The 21394-nt window shown below is 39.5% G+C and overlaps 1 protein-coding gene across 1 annotated transcript in view; it reads left to right on the top strand.

Moving 5' to 3' along the window:
• The first annotated feature begins 6014 nt into the window (after positions 1 to 6014).
• Positions 6015 to 21394, top strand: part of LOC139735309 (D(4) dopamine receptor-like) — a 147528-nt gene continuing 132148 nt past the window's right edge. Inside the window, exon 1 of the mRNA XM_071646066.1 lies at positions 6015 to 6624. Within this exon, the coding sequence (XP_071502167.1) occupies positions 6313 to 6624 (312 nt within the window). The 5' untranslated portion in view covers positions 6015 to 6312. The remainder of the gene's footprint in view (positions 6625 to 21394) is intronic.

Genomic DNA, 21394 nt, shown 5'->3' with positions numbered 1-21394 from the left:
TTCAAAACTGCTCCTCGCGGATGGTTAAGTTGCAGGATGCATATAGTCCAGGGCACCTCGTGGCCAGACAAAACTCATTAAAGTTCCCCGACTGGTGTGTTTGCCTTTCGGAGGAAAAACGTGTCACTTGGAAGAGTTAAACATTTGCCGCGATACTGGCCGAGCTGATGGAGAATAATGATAACACTTCAGTCTACCCAGGCGCGCCTACAGAGCGATTTTTGAACGCGAAACTGTATCAAATGCCTCCCGGACCTTCATCAAAAGCAACATGAGGTGATAGATTTGGCTCGTAGATTCCAAGCGTGCTTTCAAGAAGTTGAATTCAGCTTTTAACATAACAAGATCTTTGGCATTAATTTTTGCACATTAAAGTAAAGTTTTGAATATCGCCTTAAAACCCCAAACCAGATCATTATATTTTATTGCGATTGTATGTAGGCCTATATGTGACCCTGTATCATGAAACCTTTAAAAAGTCGCCAAACTTGGATTTTCAGCTAATGGTGGATTCTAAAAGAGCAAAAGAGCAGGCTCTAAAACGACATATAATTCAATCTAAATATAATAGGTTTTCCAAACTCATCTAAATAATAGAAAGAAATTACACACTCTGGAAAATGTTTACTGAGAAAAGAGTGTGAGTAAAAGAGAGTGTGTAATTTTACCCAGCTGTGCTCTCTGCAATGAATGGAACAAAGAAACAGGAACAGGATATAAAACTCCTAGGCAATCACTATGAAGGGATTACTAAATTAAACTGACAGTTTGCCCATCATTAAAAGTATATCTTATTCATGACCGATTCTAACTTCCAACGCAAGAATATCATCCTTTCAAAAATTATTCGAGTTGACAGTGAAAAGTGTTTGAAGGGTTTCTAGTGCTCGAAATCCGCAAATCTGAGAAAGTCTACGTCAGACCGAAACAAAGTGTTCTAGAAAAAAAAAGTGCAAAAAAGACAATTTCCCATTTGTTTTATGATACCAAACTTTGAAAAAAAAAAGTATCAAAGAAGAATGCTCTTTCAGAAAACATGCAAAACTAAAATTTGACTAGAATTCAGGTCGTGCGACTTTTTGTCGGTTCTGTTGTGATGCGCGATCACTGAAGAGTTTGTTCGCAAAAACCGAAAAGTCCATTTCTGAAGATTTTGAAGTACGGTCACTGTCATAAAGTATACAAAATGATACCTTTTAAATGATATATCGGTCACTACATATAAAGGTACATTTTTGAAGTTATGGTCAAAAGAAGCAGAAATTTTCTTTTTATTCTCTTTATTTTATTTTACCTTTAATCGCAAATATCTCAATTTGGCAAATATGGACTTATCGGTTTTTGCGAACAAACTCTTCGTATATAATGATAATAATAATGATAATTCACAACATTTATATAGCGTATATATGGTATGTATATATATTCATGTGTGTATTTGTGTGTGTGTGTGTGTGCGTGTGTGTGTGTGTGTGTGTGTGTGTGTGTGTGTGTGTGTGTGTGTGTGTGTGTGTGTGCGTGTGATGAGTGTCCGCATTCAGACAATGTAACACCAACAAATACATACCAATTCACAGTTGGTACTAGTCTGCAATGACCTCTCCAACCACAGACTTTGCAAAACATGGAATAGTCTTCAAGAAGAGCAGTTGAAAACAGCCATGCAGGAAATGGTAATTTACATGTCAGTGCTGCTGACTGGCTTTTGTTATTGTCGCTGGAAAGAATGCAACTTCATCTGTGAATACCAATCTGCACCTGAGTCATTTATAACACAGTTTTCACGAAGCCCTATCTACGTTTTGAATACCTCAGTTGTAAATCCATTTCAAGAGAAGGTCTGCAATGACCTTTATCTGCACATGCTCAGATTGGAACTGTGCACTGGCTTATGTCACGTTACCTACGATCCCTTTCCTTGAAAATGTCCGATCATTTAACCTAAGATGAAATTGCAAAATTATACCGTTCAATCTAATTCATTCATTCATTTTCATTCATTTATTATTTTCCATGATGCTAGTCATTGTATTTTTTGTTAACTTGCTTGCTACGAAAGGTTTGATATCACTGAGATGAGATAACACTATTGATACGGCCTCAGCGCAGCCTAGGAGTACAAATAAGGAACCAATTATCTCGGGGTGTATTGGTTGCTGAAATAGGACATTGCTTGGGCACACCAACGGCGTGACATTAACACCCGTAAAGGTCTACTTCAAGGTCTCCCACACGGTCGAGTGGTCAATTTGGACATACCAAACCGATATCTGATGCTACATCTACGCACTGCACGTCTTGTTTGACCGCTTGGTGTAAAGACTGCCCAATGGGGGCACGTGTCCTCACCAAACGGTTATCGAGCCGGAGTGCTTTTTAATATTTCAGGGCGTCAGTGCCCAGCATGCACTGAGGGGCATTTTGGCGCCCCGGTCCGACTTCCAATCACACATGCGCACAAGCACGCACACACATCAATGTTATCAATGTTTTTTTATGGTATTGTTAATAGTTGAACAGATGAATGGAATTGAACATCTAATTATGAATATCGAGTGTTTTCTAGCGTCGGGTCTGTGGATGAGTGAATTGTCCTTGAACTGTGGCTAAGCAGTGGCACTGACACATACAATGCGCACTTTAGAGAGACTCAGTTTGCCAAGTACTACGTTGTATCTATTTTTTTTTCATAAATTACATTATGAGGTGGGAATTGGAAGCTAAATCAGTTGTTACAATGTACTTCTTTTATTTCGAAATTCCCGGAAAACCTACTGCATTAATACAATATCTCTACCGTCAACGAGCAAAACTGAATAGTTGAAAGTGTCGTACGTATCTACGACTTGCCAGTTCCACAGACAAAAACGAAACAAAACAAAGTTTTTTTTTTTGGAGAAAATGTTCTAGCACTTCCTAAGGACGATATTGAGACTGAAGATGAAGAGACAAGTGTGAGGTGTTACAGCAGATTATGTTGCTTTCAATAAGCTGACCAGTGTCTATGCATTATTACAAACCAGTATGTCTATCTGTAGTGGGCATGACTGTATAGACGTAGTTTGTTGGTATAATCGTCTCTTCATCGACTCGACGTAACTTTCCTTTAGTATAAAAAGACTGGACAAGCCTCCCCCTTTCAATAAATCTGAAGTGTTACTCTCCGCTATCGGTCCAGCATCAATAATGTGGCACAATACATGTATAATATTTCGAGGAAATTAAAGTAAGATCTTGAGAGGAGAAAGGTGGGCGGGGCTGCCTTTTTTTTTGTGTGTGTGTGTGGGGGCACCGTGGCGGATGCCAATCGTAAACCAATTTCTCTGGCCAGCTTCACTCGGTCTTGATGAGGTCTTTCAGCGACTGTTATCCCCGTATAAACTTCTCCCCAAGGTGTGACATCTGTATGACCTCCTATTTGTAGATACTGGAATAACCGCTACGTCCCAGGTTCGCCGCCCATGCAGTAGTGAGCTGTGCTAAGTACATTCAGAAGATACAGTTTCTTTCTATCCCATGCCCCTTTTCAACATTTTTCTCATATCTCTCCCTTTCTCTCTCCCTCTTTCCTTCTCTCCTTCTCTGTCTGTCTGTCTGTTTGTCTGTCTGTCTCTGTCTCTCTCTTGTTATCTACAATGCCTAATATATCCACTGTATGCATGCATACAATATATATCAGCATATAGTCATATATATATATATATATATATACATATATATACAAATATATATAGGACTATGTGTGTATGTATAAATGCATATACGTGTATATGTATGTATGTATGTATGTATGTATGTATGTATAATTACCAATTACATTTACTAGTTCTATCTTTTCAGCTACTTATATCTATCCTATGTCGACTAGTCATTCTCTCTCACCTCTTTCGATCTCTCCCTCTTCCTCCTATCGGTTTCTCTCCTAATTCCAGCATTCACCCTTGATTTTTTTGTCTTACCCTGTTTCTCGCTTTACCTGTATAACCACGCTCATCTATCAGTACAACAGCATATACCCTGGTGCTGTATTCCGACCCTCGTTTTATCCTTGTGGCGATGGGCTCCGTTCGCGACGAGAGAAAATACACCTTCTCGTTTACAGTCGGAACAATGCCCTGCCTTTCGCGCGTCGACAATGGGTCTTTAAGAATGGCGGTGTAGTGTTTCGTGCCTTCATCGGGCTGAAATCGGGAAGGAGATCGAGTACAAGGCTGCTGCAGCTAAACAGGAGTCGTGTAAACATTAGCGCGACCGTGACACTGTGAGGACAACAGACGTCATCGATAACCGGTCAGCAGCTCAATACTGGATATGTATTACTTAAAAAAAAAGAAACCTTTAAAATCTCACTGAGGAGATGTTGCAGTGAGGGACAAAAAAAAAAGAGAAAGAAAGAAAGAAGGGGGAAGAGTTGGAAAAAGGATAGACGGACTGAGAAGTAGCAGTGCTTTTATGTGTGTTTGCATGATTATACTCCCACACATCACCCAAAACACATAGGCTCATTCAATTCATTCGTAATGCGAACGCTTTTTAACATTTCTCTTGTCGTGCCGTCCTTCCTTATGTAATCACACTCTCCTTTCATATCAAGCTGGGATATACTGGGAAAAAAACTCGACATTATGAATATTTTGGCGAATCTGTGAGACATGAAGTTATACGCCATTAATTCTTTGTCACTTCAAATGGCCATGAATGATTGACTGGCACGTATACAATGACTGTACTCAGGGAAGTAATTATGACAACAACTAACTAAATTTATAGTATATTATCATATTATTATGTTAAACATTATATTTACACACATAATACATCTACAATAAGATGATGATACGGTCATTTAAATCTAATCTTCTTCTCGAAATCTACAAAAGTTGAAGAAAGGAAAATATACAGTCAATATCGTTTTTATCAATTTTAACACAATACTTAGTAATATTACATAGTAGACATGTGGAAAGGCTTTCCGATTTTAAACTTGATCTACGTTTTGATGTTCTTCATAATTTGCACACTAATTAGCCAACTCCGATGATATACAGTATATATGATATATTGTGTCGACTGCTGTTCATTACTTCATTTTCTTTTTCCACCATATTACCTGGTCAGTGTGAGTTTGAGGAAAGGCAATAGCGGAAATGAAAGAAAGAGAGTAAAAATGAGAGAAAATAGACCGAATGGGAGAAGGAGGAGTACAAAGAGAAGGCAGATACATACAGTATATTGAAGTGTTATACAGGAAAACTGAGATGCAGGCTGGAAGGGGGGGGGGAGTAGGAGGTCGGATTAGCGAGAGGGAAATATAAGAGAGTTCATAAGATGAGAATACCCCACTGAGGCCAGGTAGAGTTTGGTCAAACTTACTTGGCCTAATTGGGAGATGTATAGACGTGACTTAAGGCATCCCCTCCGGGGGAGCAAGTGCCCATCTATGGTGTAGTCTGGCAACTTGCTCATTGTTATTGCAAACACCGTGAGCAATGGAGGGACTGTGTGTGGACGATGAATTCTACGGCCATTGACAATGTCAAACGGAGTAATCGCAGTGGTACGTTTCGTTGTGTCAACACCACATGTTATCGCCTGCCTTGCTGTATTAAGCCTCAAGACGTAGGTTTGGTTCCACAATCAAGCAACTGGCCTATCCATATCCATTCAAGAGGATTTGCTTTTGTTTTTGTCTCCTATTGGAGTGATAGCATTTACCGCGTTTATAGTCCAGCCATCCCCTCCAATCTACTCAATCACAGTGATACCAAGCTGTCTGTTGATGGTGAACTTTAAACGGGAGGGGAGGCGAAAATGATTCCTAAGATTTCGTGATTTCATTTGACAACATCGCCCGTTTCCCGCACCAACGCGGAGTGTGCGTGCGGGAAGCATTGCTCTGAAAGAAACTGCGCTCGGTCTACGGACAGTTATCGACGGACGTCACTTCTCTCGCAGACGACACGCGCACTCACAACTATTTTTTGATCGAAAGAGGTGAAAGTCTCGTGTGAGCGGTTTGGTTTTAATTCGCGCTTTGCCGTCGTGTGTTTCGGACAACGTGCCGCAGCCGAACTTTTTAGCGGCGTTAGATATGAACACCTACAAACCGAATTCGTGTTTCCCTAACTGTGACGTTTTAGCCTCGCGAGGAACAAAGACGAGCAGGCTTGGTGTTTTATGCTGTTTTACTTTCTCTTGCCAAGACTTTTCATGGAATTTTATTGAACGTGTTTCCGCATACCGACCATCAGAGTGGGCTCGAGTCCCTGCATAGATGCAGAAGTGAATAGGGGTGACGTCCCTCCGGTGCACATGGATACCACATATCCCTGGAGCAAGATGGAATACTTGCCGCTATCTCCGCTTTGGAATAATGTGACTGTGATTAACGGCACTGTCGACGACTCCGACGTCGACAGCGACATTGACCAGCACCTCTTGAATCTAGCCGCGCTTCCGATGTCGGTCCTCATCGTCTTCACCTTCCTTGGCAACGCGCTCGTGCTCATCGCCGTGTATAGGGAGCGGTCGTTGAAGTCGATGTCGAACTACGTAATCGCCAGCCTGGCGCTGGCCGATCTCCTTCTCTCAGTCCTCGTCATGCCTCTATCTCTCATCTCCGTGGTAAGTGAACGTGTCTGCTTTATCCACATCAACTCACAGTAACACTCACAGTCACATTTGCCTTGGCATACCTTAATACCAAGTCAACTTGGAGTATGTTATCATCAGGGTGATACGACATTTCCACCTGCGACAATCGCTCCGGTCTTATTTTCTCCAAGGACTTAGGGTTAGCGGAAGGGTTGTGATAGCGTTTCAGGTCTATTTTGATGTGAGGATTAGGATACGGGTTAGGGCTATGCTTGTAGGAAGAATTTATGTTTGGCTTAGCGTGCAGATTATTTCATGGGAGCAATTCTCGCAGGAGCAAGTATCATGGAACCGTCATCAGAGGAATTTTGCTTTATTCTAAGAATCTCGTGATCGCCCGTACATAACATGGAAGGCGAAAAAACGATGATTATGCGTGTGTCTGTGTGTATGAGTGTGGGTATGTGGGTGTGTGAATGAGTGTATACCTCAATCGATTTGTCATCGAAATTTGTTGTATGGAAACCCTTGACGCGTGTGTTTTTGGTTTGTTTGATTGTTTTATTCTTTGCGAAGCCGTGTTTATGTAGTCCCATCAAACTTCACACGCAGTTCTATCAAACTTGAAAATAACAATTATCATATGTGTGATTGGAGCTGCAGGTGTCATAGTGTCAATGAATGTTTACCATGGTTGAAAAGTTCTTAGAAGATGTGATAGAATTGATACCATACAAAGTATCATTTCATCTGAAAGTAGTGATGCTCGTGTAATGCTTTTCATTACTATATAGTTTCATTTTTCTCTTTTGCAGTGATCAGTGTTGAGTCTTTCAGTACAATACTCTTAAAACTGACTTTCGGTGTCTGTTTTTTTTTTTTCATTTCCCCTTCACACTGCGCTTAGAGTTAAGATGTGATTGTCCTGATAAGTTGCGCTATATGTTACAAGAAGGCAATAATCTCTTAAATTGTCGAGGAAATACTACGGGAAGGTGAGACCTTGTACCATTCAGAGGAAATCACTTTACGCTTTCGATGTTCGCCTGTGCGAACTCGACTCCACTGTGGCCTACCACTGAGCAGGGAGGTGGAAGAGTCCTCTTCCACCTCCCTGCACTGATTTTTCCTCAATCCGCAGAAACTCACAGTTAATATTACTCAGACTTTCGCTTCCATAACTATGGATATACGGCAGCTTGGTGTTGCATCAGGAATTAATCGATATGTCGTGGTTTGTTGTTGTCGAAACAAGGCATAAGGTCGTATATGACAGATCACACAGGGCTGACGGATTACTAGTATCTGTACACCTGTTAGTTTTAGCACGATACTGCGGCCTTGGTGCTCTTTGGCGCTTCCGTCTGTGTATTGACGGACGAACACGTCTGAGGATTTGTTTTGTCAACGGCGATAAGTACTGATTGCCGAGTGCCTCCTAATTGTAGATTTCATCAACACTAATTAATGCTTTGCGTCCTTTGAGTGGATTAGATAAGTAGCGCGCTTCCCAATCGGCGCTCGCTCGGAAATTGGAAGTAGGACAAAAAGGATAAGCGAACATAAACGGTGTTTGGCGAAGTCAGAGACGGTACAAGAAGCTGTACCTCCACCAGACGGCCATGCAGGATGTTTTGACTTCGTTCTAGTGCAACAGAAAGGTCAACAGTGTGATTAGCTGCATCGTGATATATGCTAGTCGAGCCCATACGGTTTGTCTGTCGGAAAAAAAACACACACAAAACAAAACATAACAAAAAGGTATAGAACACGCATGCCATCAACTGCAGAATATATGGAAGTGACGCTAATCTCTTCAAATCTATCACGGCGCAGGTCATGCATGGAAATGTGGGTTCATGTTTCATTCCCTTGGGTGTTTCTATGCCAAATTGCTGCTTAAAACACATACACAACCGAAACGCTATATCATGCACGCAGACAAACATTCCCACACACACACACACACACACGCACGCACACACACACACACACACACACACACACACACACACACATACACAAAGCAAACGACCACACAGCGAAACAGAGCGAAAAGAGAGCTGTATCCCGGAATCTGAGCGCTGGCAGATTTTACACGAACCTACTTTTCTCCGGCCCTATTTAACCATTCATTGATACGGCAACCCCTCTTGATTGGTGTGCATTCCACATGCAGCTGGCTGCTCTACGCGAATTGCCGTCACTATCATAGCGATTTAATCAGGTGACCACAGAACACACGACTCCTAGCTCGCTTTGATCAAATCATTCTAAATTTGATAAGCATTACGCATCTGAATTAGTTTCTTGTCCACCGTTAGTTCGCGGTGGTTTACGCAAATGACAATTCAGAGTCGTGTATATAGCGGTGGTCTTTTGCCAGTTGTGGTAATTGCCTTCCACTTGGGACACTTTGTTTTTGTCGATTCGAAGTTGTTATTGTTAAGTTGATTAGTAATTTGTTTTTTGATCTTCACTCTTCTAGTCAAACTACGGGAAAGAAGAGAGAAAAACAATGTGATTATAACACAGACCCATTGCATTTCATCATCGACATACAGATGTAATTTGCTATTTTTCAACCACTTGCAATACCGTGGGGCACAATTGTGGCTGCAAACATTTCTTTAACCTAATTTTTGTGGGTTTTTTTTTTAACTTTACCAATGTCCCTGACAGTTTAAATTCGTCACGCAAGAAAGAACATTAGAAAATAAAGTACTGGCGATATTTTCACAGTCTTCGACATATCATCCAGCAAATCGTTTAATTTATATGAGCAAGAACACGCGTACGCATAATGATATCGACAATCATGAAAAGGACAAGACTTTGTCAAAAGACATGGGATTGTACGTGCAAAAGACGTACAGAGCGCCCCCATAAGATAAAACAGATTTGCATGCAGTAACGATGAGTAGAGATCAGTGAGTCACACACATATATATACGTTCGCACACACACACGCATGGCACACACGTACACATTCATTCACTAGCGTTTCTACTGTATCAGTTTTGCAATATAACTTTTAATTCATATAAACTGTTCAGAAATTGCTTAACAACACGATGAGTCGGTACACACAAACACATACACACATACGCATACACAAACACACACAGGGATGTGCTCAGATTCCCCCTTTCAAACACGCACCACAGCCACGACCTTGACTTGATGGTTTGTTCTGCCCAGAATTCATATAAAAAGTCGTGACAATAGCGAGTGTCCACGACGAAAATAGATAAATAAATGAATGGGGGAAAAAAATCGAACACGTGTCAAACGTCAATACTGGAATAGATGAATAGATATAGGCCTACATTTCCGCCGGCCAAATTATGAGTCGGAGACCGAAAGCCACGTTTTATTCACACCAACAAGGGACAATAACAAGAAATTGATCTCTACAAGACCAGCACGCTTATTGGCTAGATAAGTGCGTCGAACGTTTCTTCACTGATCATTTTTAATGCTATCCTTGATTTTCCATAGCTCTTTATCCCAATCACAGATATCCATCGTACTTGATTCCAATATATCACTTTGATTGTATGATCAAAAAGCGTAGATGATAGACCTGGCGATGAAATTGCTTGACAGCGGGAGATATTCGCCAAAAAGGGATTGCATGCTATCTTAAGTTGACTACATGATTATAAGTTGTTGATTCGCAATGTGTATGTACAAAGACGAGTATGCAAGGATTCTCGTGGTAGACCATCAGACAATCTTGAGTAGGTGGACCGGGAGTGAATACAACCGGGGGGGGGGGGGGGGGGGACGAACGAGGAAGGGGAGAGGAGACGGAATGATATACTATGTAAATAGACATCAGAAATACGAATATAGATTCACATTTAAAAAAAAAGAAGAAAAGGGTAAAAGATAATAAAAAGATAAAGACACGTTTATGGAAGAAGGGTGGTTTACATTTTTGGGCGGGTAATTGCTTTACACAGTCCCTGCTGAATCGTTCGTACGCGACGACGAAATCCTCGCACAAAAGTCAAAATTCGGAGCCAGAATGATAATAGTAGGTACTGCATGGCAACAAAATTGCACTGAACGAATCGTATAAATCAAAGCAATATAGTTAAAAGGTTTGGATGACTGAAAATGGTAAGGCTGATAATTTTATTTAATGCTTCGTAAGCTGCACAAAAGTATAAAAAAAGATCCAATAGAGTGACGATGTGCATAATTATGTCCATAAAAGGCCTCTGGGATAGTGGTGTTGTTTCATATTATCTTCATACAGTTTCCTTGTTGTTCCGGCAGAAAGTATAGATGTTTACGATTTTTTTTCCCACATTGCTCCCATACATTTACCTTCTCCATTCACCTCCCCCCCCCCCCAATTTTTGTGTGTTGTTTTCAGTGAAAAAGTGGTCGCAGTTTCAAAGCTCATAATCACTCTAATAGTTTTATGTCTGGATCATGTGCCCAGGTATTACAGTATAGTCTTCTAAGTGATCACGCTTAAAATGTTCTGCATGCAGTAAACATTCACAGATTGCTTGTTTGTATGTTTTATTTCTTCATACTGATTTATTCTTTGTTTGTTTGTTTGCTTGCTTGCTTGCTTTTGGTTTGCAAGTCTATAATGTGAGAGAAATAATATACCATCCGAAATCACGAGTACATAGCCTACTCCAGCGGGCATAGCTAATCACGGCTTATATAACATTGACAGCTGCGTACTTGCTACACGCCTACGCTACTTAATACTGGCTGTGTGAATAAAAGAGGTCCTTCTTTAAGGTTTGAAAGTTACTGTACGTCTTCCTTTTGACGAGATAAGTCCGTATTATTGCAACAGCCTGCGGTGATGGGGAATATTTATTGCTGTTGGAAAGAGAGGTATTTTATACCGCTCTTAGGTATGTATTTCGTGTACCTCCATCTCGAATCCTGCGTAATGCTTGGCTGTCACTATAATTTAGTCTTTGTAACATCCCAACTTTTTCTGCACATTTTCCTCTCATCTTGCGTCTGGTTTTATTTCCCCGCCTGCATCATATTTGACGTCATTGTGGGTTTGGGGTTTGTTTTCTCCTCATCTCAAGGTTAATGCTTTCTTACAGTGTGTCCTTGACTAGTTCCTTCCACCTTCCCACCCGCATGCTCCATGTCAGTCCCTGCATTTTACCACTACGCTCGCCTCAGCCATGTTTACTTCCGCACTGCGCCTCACCACCCAGCTCGCGGGGCGCCGCTGCCGACATGCAATGCAGGTTCGTGTCCTCGCGGGTATAACGAAAGAGAGGGTGGGAGAGTTCGTTCGGCGCGTGTCTTTCCGTGTGTGCATTTTGTGGCGGGAGGAAGTGCGCTTGTTTGCATAAGTTTGCATTAGTCGAGGTTACCCGCCCGTTATTGAATTCTTATCGAACTTCTGACAATCTCAGCAAACAATCTGGCAGATACACTCTTTTAGGCGTCAAGAAATGATCCTCGATGGCGGGTTTGTCTTCACCATCTTCTTTTCTTTTTCTTCTTTTTTTTTTAAACTTGAGGATTCGTTGAGGCCTTAGGCAAACGAATTATTGATCGGCAAGCAAAGTGGCAAACTAAGCAGAAGTTGAATCTTAAATCTCAGAGACATATGGTTGATCCTTCCTGATATCGTCTGCGCCATATAATTGATTTTTCTGCCGAACCTTGCAGTCACCTGCAAATGACCCGAAGACGTCCTCTTCGCACACTGCTAACAGTGTGTACAGAGCCTCTGTCTGTTTGATTTCTTTGCCGTGGAAAACGACCTGATTTGTATACTGATCAACAAGAATCAAGCACTAATCGAACAATATTATGTCAATGGAAATCAATTGTAGTCATATTTGAATTCACTCGATATTGACTTGTGGAAAAATGATCATAATCTTATACTATTTCACATGACTGAACTCCGGATGAATCAACTATAATATATTTTTTTTTTTTTTTGCAATGCATAATGCACAGGTCAAATTAATTGTGTGCCCGAATTCTCCATAACGCCGTTATAGCTTTGATCAAAGAACGTAAGACTCTGACACAAATAGACTTGAATTTCAAATTCCGATAATAATACCAAATTTCTGGGAGGATGTTGTAAGAATAGCCTTTCATTTCTATTTGATTCTAATCGCAGTTACTTTGGAAGATTGCCAAAAAGAAAGTAAGTGATAAATGAAACAAGTAAGAAATAACGTAAGCTGATCCTGACTCAGCTTGGAGTTAACAAAAACAAACAAACAAGCAAACAAACAAAACAATCCATTATTGAAACAATAATGAAAGTTCTTGGTCGTAATTTCAGGTAGGAGAAGAGAAGGGATCTGATCTTGATAGATAATCCCATGACGCAGTTTGTTATTACTCCCTATCAAATTTCTCTTATTTTTTTTCCTCTTGCTAAAAAAGACATGGAGTCGTGATAATTTATTCTATGAATATATCTGTGAAAATTATGAAATTCATCAAGACATCTAAAAAGATCGATATCTTCATCGAAGAAAAAGTCAATCCAAAATGCTTGATAGGAAATGTCAGAAACGTCAGAGAATTTATAGCTGGACAAATTTCAGAAGGCGGTTTTAGGCTGCTTATGCAAAAAAAAAAAAAAAAAAAAAATACTGCATGAGTTAACGAAGGTACTCATCTGAATGATTATGATTTCAAGTCGGGCGTTATTTCAAGTGATGTTTACAGCAAATAACGTTTCAGGTGTCATCCAGCTAAGCGTAGGTTGACTCTTGCCGTTGATCTACGCAAATCCTGAAAGATTACATTCTGAAAATTGATGCAATGCATTTATCAAAGGTTATTGATATTATAGAAAAATACATAATGGCGAGAGATCATCTTGACGACATCAATAAGTTTTAGCAGACGACATAAGGTTGGATGATCGAAAACAACTAAGACAACTTAATGTCACAAAAAGTCCTCACATAAAGCTGAGAGCACTTAGTTAAAGGCGTAGTTTACTATTTGCAGATAAAACAAAAACCCAGTATTAGTGCTTCAAAACAGTTTTAATATGATTGTGAGTTAGGGATAGAAACAACCAATGTAAAAATTTGAATCAGTATAATCGATGTTAAGTATTGTTAAATATACAAAATGTGAACAATAGTTATAATAGTTTCCAGACTAAACCATCTACAGTTATGGTTTATTGAGAAAAACAGTGATATCTCCTTATATTTTAGGATTTATTGCCAAATTTTTATATGGTAGGATGTTATCTGATATAACTGACCTACACATGTGCATCAAAAGTGATAACTTGAACATTTCTAAAATCACTGGTGCTCCCAAAGGTAAACAGGGTCTTTAACAAAGCTCTTGATCCTTTCCAAATGCTTTCCGTGCCAGTGGTAACTGAGTACCTACAGGTGAATTCGAGCCATTTTAAAAAATCGTATTTCAGAATTTAGTATTAATAAGGCTCTGCGCCTAATTTATGGACACCTACAAGATTTCATTTTCTTATTACTGTTGTTGTTGTTTTACAATGGGTAATATAGATTTGATGATTTCACTTGAAACCGCTTAATGCTAAAAGGAGGTTTGGAAGGGTGCAGTCGGTAGTTCAACTTAAAAAAATTAATCGTGAATTTTAACATGTTTTGCCCATAAAGTGACCCCTTTCACAATATGCAAACACTCCCAATATGAAAGTGAATCATCTTTGTTTTTATTCTATTTATTTCTTTTATCGCTTTTTGTGTTTGAAAAAATGTATCAAAATCATCATCAGGCGCATTTTCACCTTAACTGCCATGACTACAGAGTCATAATTATGGCAGTATGCCAATTATGATATAAAAAAGCAAGCACGCATTACCAGGGAATCCTTTCTTTAAAGGTGCGTAGGAGCAGGTGTCGCCGCGTTACACATTGTAGTTCAAAGACCCCGTTACGTAGCACTTGGGCAGAAATGCAGAGGGAAAGTCTCACCCTGGTTTGGGTGTAAGAAGAATGGAATAGTTGGAGAAATGCTGGAGAAAAAAAAAGATGATTGTAAGTGTTCACGTGGTGTTCGATCTACGGCTTTGAGCTGCACTGGATAAACCGTCATTGACACTAACGCACTCATTTCTCACCTCAGGGGCAGGGAGACTGTAACTGAAGAAAGGGAGAGGTGAGTCCGTGAGTCAGTCGTACGGAAACGAAGTGTGTGAGAGAGAGAAGGGGGAAACAGACAGATATTAAGCAAGAAAGGGAGGGAAGGAGGAGATACCAACAGACAGAGAGAGAAAAAAGATATGAGATATAAAGGTATATAAAGGAAAGGGAAGATAGAGAAACGGCAGAGAACGTGAGAGAAAGTGAGAGTTTTATGAATACCGGTATTTTGTATGATTGCGAGCGAGTGTGTTTGAGTGTGAGCAAAATAAAAGATGAATCATATTGTGGCAGAAGGAAGAGATATCATGTCGATATCTGGGAGAGGTACAAAGGAAACAATACCAACTACAAGAAGAACAACTGCATTGCGCCCATGAACGACGTTAATTCTTTTCCCACCTACAATGGGACAATAACGACTTTTGACGGCTTAGGAAATCGAAGGTGACGCTCATAAATGGCGCAAAACGCTAACGTCATGGCACTGTCGCCTGCAATGCTCTCCAGCGTCACGTGATGTTTCTTCACCGCCTGTGAGCGGTACGCAATGCCCAGGCCAGTTATGGCGAATCATTCAGGTTTGGATGAGTGAAATGAACCATGCCTGTCAATTCAAGTGCATGGCTTTAACACAATGCTCTCCAGGTGGAAAGAACGTGTAGTACATGATTGTATGCGCAGGAAAAAAACTAATGCAACAAGCTTTCTACCAGCGCTCGATTGGCTGTCTTTGTTCTCGTTGTACTGGAAAGAACTCATGTCAGTCTCTAGAACCACCTTAACCTTCGCTTTCAGTGTTAAGTCAATTATCATAATTCATTTACGCTTATCGCTGAAAAAAAGATACGTGGAATTCTAAGCTATTCCCAACACACTCGAGTAAAAAGAGTCGTGTACACGTATTTTGTAGTGCGCCCCTGATGCCTAATCAATCCGTGTGTCTGCAAGGTAGCGTGAGGTATCTGAAATCTAATCGATAGCGGCGCACCTTTTCTATTCAGACGCCGAAAAATTGGGAGTGACAGCCGCCGAGCGAGAGGAAGTACTCTGATCAATTTCCGTCGATCTGAGCAAAATGGCGTGCCTGGCTTTTAGCACATTAAATGTGGCATGGAAAGAAAGTGTGTGCAGTGTGTGTGTGTGTGTGTGTGTGTGTGTGTCTGTGTCTGTGTGTGCGTGTGTGTGTTTGTATCGGTCCCTGATTTTCTTTGAAGAGAGAAGAAAGTGAAGAAGCCTACTGACTTCAAACTAAAGGAGTTCTCAATCACCATGAGCAGCCTAGAAAAGGAAAACATTACTGGTCAGCCTCTGCAGCCGCGTTTGTCCCCATCTCTTGTAGACTTTCATGTATGTTCCCTGCGTAAATATGACGAATTGAATGACATTCATAAAGCGAAAAGAGCGCACGCTTTTTAAGCCTTGACGTATCTGTCTGCACAAACTGGTATTGATCGAGGAAACGGCACATGGACATGTTCTTGTCAAGAAGTCAACTCTCTATTTTCCCCTGTTTCCCACTCGTTCTTCTTCACGTCGATCAACTATTAAGGTATTCTCCACGGGCGATGATCTAACACATTCACGGCAGCGTTAGCTCTCTCTTCCTTTTCTCTCTACATTAAATCCGGTTGAGAGAATGTGCAGGAGGCGCTCCTAACAACTGTAATGCCAGTGACAGCCAAACAAACAAGCAGGGAGAAATCTATTGAGGCAAGCAATGTGATTACGATTGGTGGGCCTCATTCTTTCAGCCTTCTGCGTATACGACGGACTACTTGTTTTTTAACAACAATCATTCGTCACAAATTTTTAAAGCGCCTCATGCGTTAATGTGTCATTTGGTTGGGCAGGATTTCATTGTTGTTGTTTTTTTGATTGGTCTCTCAAATTGAGTTTGCAATGCTACAATTTTATTGCACTGTATGGGGCCTATAGGTAAAATCGCCAGTTGTGATATAAGTGAAAACAATACCCCAATGATAATTCGTGAAGACATCTGATTCTTATATAACATTGTTGGAAAGTGACAGGAAAATAAGAATATATGTTTACATGATAGTTGTACTTAATCATGTCATGTGGGCCTACGTAATGTTTCTATATGTGAGTATTTATCAGTTGTACATAATCATTAAAAAATCTTATTGAACAGTGATACCGCCTGCATGTGGTTTCCCTTCCACAATATCTCAAGCTCATTTTTTAGCTGCTATTGATCTACCTAGGTAGCTAGTTTAATATCATTCTATACATCTATTTTCTCTTTCTCTTGTAGTCCTACTCTGATTCTTCCCTCCTTTTCGGCAAGTACAAAAACATCACCTGCGTTTGACTTTCATCGTCGTTCTACTGTAACGTCAGAATTATGCGAAGTCACTCACTTCGATAGAATGAAGAATAAAAGTTCATTGTCGCCCCTCACAGAGGCTCATGAAAATACGTGTATATGGTGAACTAACAGAGGAAATCGCAATGGTAGTAGACTTAGACTCCGCAGTTAAACGATAACAGTTAATACTTGTTTCGTCATCGATTATCGTTTAGTACAATGACCAGGATCCGAGGGCGATGGGGCTCTACATATTACATTAAGAGACACACACGTTTTTCTGCTAATGCTGCTGCGGCTGTTTGATTATACTAGTATAGAGTTCGAAGAGTTCATTCTGTACTGCAAGCTCCTTCTCGAAAATCCTCCCATCAAAATTGTCTGTGGAACTCTGCGAGTTCGTTAAAAGGAACGATTTTCAAGGAATGAAACACTTTGGTAGAGTGGACAAAGCTCTGAACCCAACAGAGGAAATCCAAAAATAGGATCTGGTCCAGTGCGTAATTTCCGTGGTAAGGATTTTGGTACTTACGATGGTTTTTAAAAATAATTGTTTACCTTTCAATCATATGAGCTTATGATTTTCTTTGTTTAAATCTCAGAACGGAATTCATCTCCTCCGGTTATTTGATACAAGGGATCAAGTTTCCAACCATTAAAGTGTTGCTATTTTGAGCAAGCTCGTTATGAAGGCATGCATAATATTCATCGTGTTAGTACATCGACCTGTCGAGACTTTTCATTTTAATCTCCAAAGTGGGTTTTATCCTCTGTAGCTATCGAGCGGTCAGATGGACTGATGAAGTAACACGTTCAAATTTTATGCCAATATTTCAAACAAAAGCTGTTCCTGAAAACCAGAGACCCTACCTGTGGTTTGCCTGACATAGCGACAACTTGTAATGCTTTAAAAAACATGTGTTGTATAGTGTATACGTAGGAGCAGCAGCAGCAGAAGATGCAGTTGTACAAGTAGAAGTAGTAATGTTAATAATTAATAGTAGTAGTATAAATAGCAGCAGCAGAAGCGCAAGTAGCAGCAGAACTGATTTGCTCTATGCTTGATATATATAAACTCCTCAAAATAAGTTCTGCAATCAAAGTTTGATACATCATATTTATCTTGTACCCGCATTATCTTCATTAAATATGACATTATAAGAAAGCCTGATTAACCATCTTTAAAATGACACCTCACTTGCTATGATTGGGTGTTCTTGAAATGCACAGTATGACTGAGTATAAGGGAAGGTCAAATGTGAAATGTTGCAAAATAGAGCAAACATGTTGTGTCAAACAGTATAATTCCCATTTGCTTTGTCGTTTCAGGGAAGGAATGTGTTTGAAAAGAATGCATTGCGAGATTTTCATTAGATTCCAGGCTTCATCCATGAATTAAAAACTGCAGTAGTATGTGCAGATTACAATTAAACATAAAGGTTGACCAAACAGTCATCTAATGTCTAGGAAATGGGAGTTTTTGAAAGTTTTGTCATTTGAGCAGAGCATGCTTATTTCAGTGGCCTTTTTTCATCAAAACTGTACATTATCAATAGCAGAATTCTTGCGACTTTTCACTTTTGATCTGTCCCCATACTCAGCTGTCTTGCATATTCCAAGAACACCAAATCATAGCAAGTGAGGTGTCATCTTAAAGATAATTAGTCAGGCTTTCTTTTGATGTCATATATTTAATGAAGATAGTGCGGGTATAAGAGAAATATGATATATCAAACTTTAATTGCAGAACTTATTTTGAGGAGTTTACATAAATATATATATATACATACATACATACATACATATATACATACATACATGTTTATAATATTGATATCTGCACGTAGGTATATGAATGTCTGCTACTTCCCGTGTATAAATGCATTCAACCTATGGCGTATTTTGATGATCTATTAACGAATAATGTTAGGCCTATAATGATACGTTTAATGGTACACTGTGAAAGCAATTATTCAGAACTTGATATACGCTAGTTGTTGAAACTTTGTTCAAGCTCAGAGAGGCTTTAACTTTCAGTAAACACTCTGTAATCAAGATGGGAGTATAGACCTGTTCGGCTTGGGATAGTTTTTTATGTTAGTATATATTTCAGCCATAACTTGGGGCTTCAGTATACCAAACTATAGTTTATTTATGCACTAGCATAGCAATGCACCTGACTCATTGCATAATTCATCGTATCATTTTCTTCAAATTTTTGGAAACCTTCCAGTACATAAGTTACAGTGTTTTAAAACCGAAAAAAAGGTCTTTATTATAATCTGATTTTTTAAATAAAACGATTTATTGGTATGCAGCTGAGCACTGGATATCTACTAGTACAACATAAATCGCATGTCGGTTGTTGTTACGTCAGGCAAGCCTTCATAGAAACAATGTAATTCGTTGATGAAATGCACATGAGCATCTTTGATGCGAGCTAGAGAAGTATAAATGAAAACAAATGCTTGATACGAAGTAGAGAAGCATTAATGAAAAAGAACACTTAATACATTGGTGGAGGTAATCATTAAGTATCTGAGTATAGATCCATCCCCCCCCCCCCTCTCTCTCTCTCTCTCTCTATCTCGCAACATCTGCTTTTATCATCATGCTCAAACGAATTTTGATCCACCGTCCTGTGTGTATGCTCGCGGTTTCATTACTTGGGTTTTGAGACCATGCACTACGTATGTATGCCCATCACAAGTTAGTATACCTGTCGTTTCGTCCACTCATATAGCTGTAAGCCCACTTCACGCTACGACAAAACCAGCTGCCACACACAAACTCGACGCACACGCCACACTGTAATGAAAAAAAAAATGCACTTTCGGCATGGGCATGTTAATTCATGTTATGCGGCGTATGAACTTTAATTATGTGCGAAAGTAAGAATAGCAAATTTGTCAACCCCCACCTGCACGCACACGCATAGGCACACATCTTTCAGTAGATATAATTGGTGTCTCCCTTCTCCGGTTTTCCCCAAATTTCATCTAGAAAAACAGTCTGTATAATAATATGATATTCTTTTATCCACTTTTAAGACATACGAGATGAACGTGACCTAATTTTCTCCCTGAACTAGAGTGGATGTGGAGAAATTTTTGATGAACGTGCGAGAAATAACTACTGTGGAACAAAATAACAGGTCATTAATTCAGTTTGTTTTGACCGCAGTGTTCATTTCAAAATCCGACAATATTATTTACAGGTGGCGTTCAACCAACAAATCATTTTCATGCTCATATCGAGATGAATCGAAGTTTTCCGCCACAAATACCCCCTTAACAAGCTCGCTTTTGAGTAGGTTTCATCGTATTTCTCTAAAGTTTTTACGTAGATTAAAACTATAATAGATTGTCTATTTTAATAACATTTTATTGTACATCCAAAGTGGATATCATGAATCATCGTGATTTGTTACATTTCATGCATTTTTCATTGATGAATACGAAAAAAAGTTGAAATTGAAATTGTATTTGAATTGAACTGAATTGAATTGAATCAAAATGAATTGAATTAAATCAAATTGAATTGAACTGATTTCAACTAGATTGAATTGAATTGAATTGAATTGAATTGAACTGAATTGAACTGAGATGACCTAATCGACTTATTGTCTGTTTCTTTCTGTTTGGTATCTCTTTTGCTAATTTCAATTTCATCCCTTTGGCTCTATTGATATTTCTACAATTGGACTTTGTATACACTTCGTGTTGCTGTAAGTTGGGTTAGCATTTCGTAGATTGTGGACAAGCGATGGTGTCGTTTGTTGCTCTATTAAGGAAATATCCAGTTTAAGTTTTACGGGTCCTGGGAAGATTATGTTTTACTTAGGGTGTGCCATTTTCTTTGACTGTGAGAGGAATGTGGCTAGATAAATCACCATCGCCATTCATGATCTTCATCCGTGAATGATTTAACGAGTGGAGGGAGCAGAATGATTTAAGAGCAAAAAACCCCAACTCCTTGTACACATTCCGATAGGTGACATTTTGTAGCAAAAAAAAAAATGACTTCGAATGTTCAACGGTCATTCTAAAGGAATTGTTTTCCTAGTAAACACCAACTGATTACAGCTCTGTGCAATGAATGACAAATTAACATCTCGATATACTACGAGTCTGTAGTTACACAGTCAGTCTACAGTCAATGCAGAATTATAGCAACTGACTCGTCGTTGCTTAGTGACATATACTTAATAATGCATTAATCATTTTTTAATGTAATGCCGGGGGAAGATTCAATAGATAATCACTCACATAGCCAGACTTCGTGTCTCCTCAGAATTCATCTATTGTATATATTCCATCTGAAAAAAGGAACACTCAGGGAAAGGAG

This window comes from Diadema antillarum, unplaced genomic scaffold (assembly GCF_040938485.1).
Source record: "Diadema antillarum isolate AM-2024a unplaced genomic scaffold, OU_Dant_1.0 seq00000569_RagTag, whole genome shotgun sequence".
In the NCBI taxonomy this organism is placed as follows: Eukaryota; Metazoa; Echinodermata; class Echinoidea; order Diadematoida; family Diadematidae; genus Diadema; species Diadema antillarum.
Note: the sequence above shows the minus strand (reverse complement) of the source record. Positions and strands in the feature narration are given on the sequence as shown.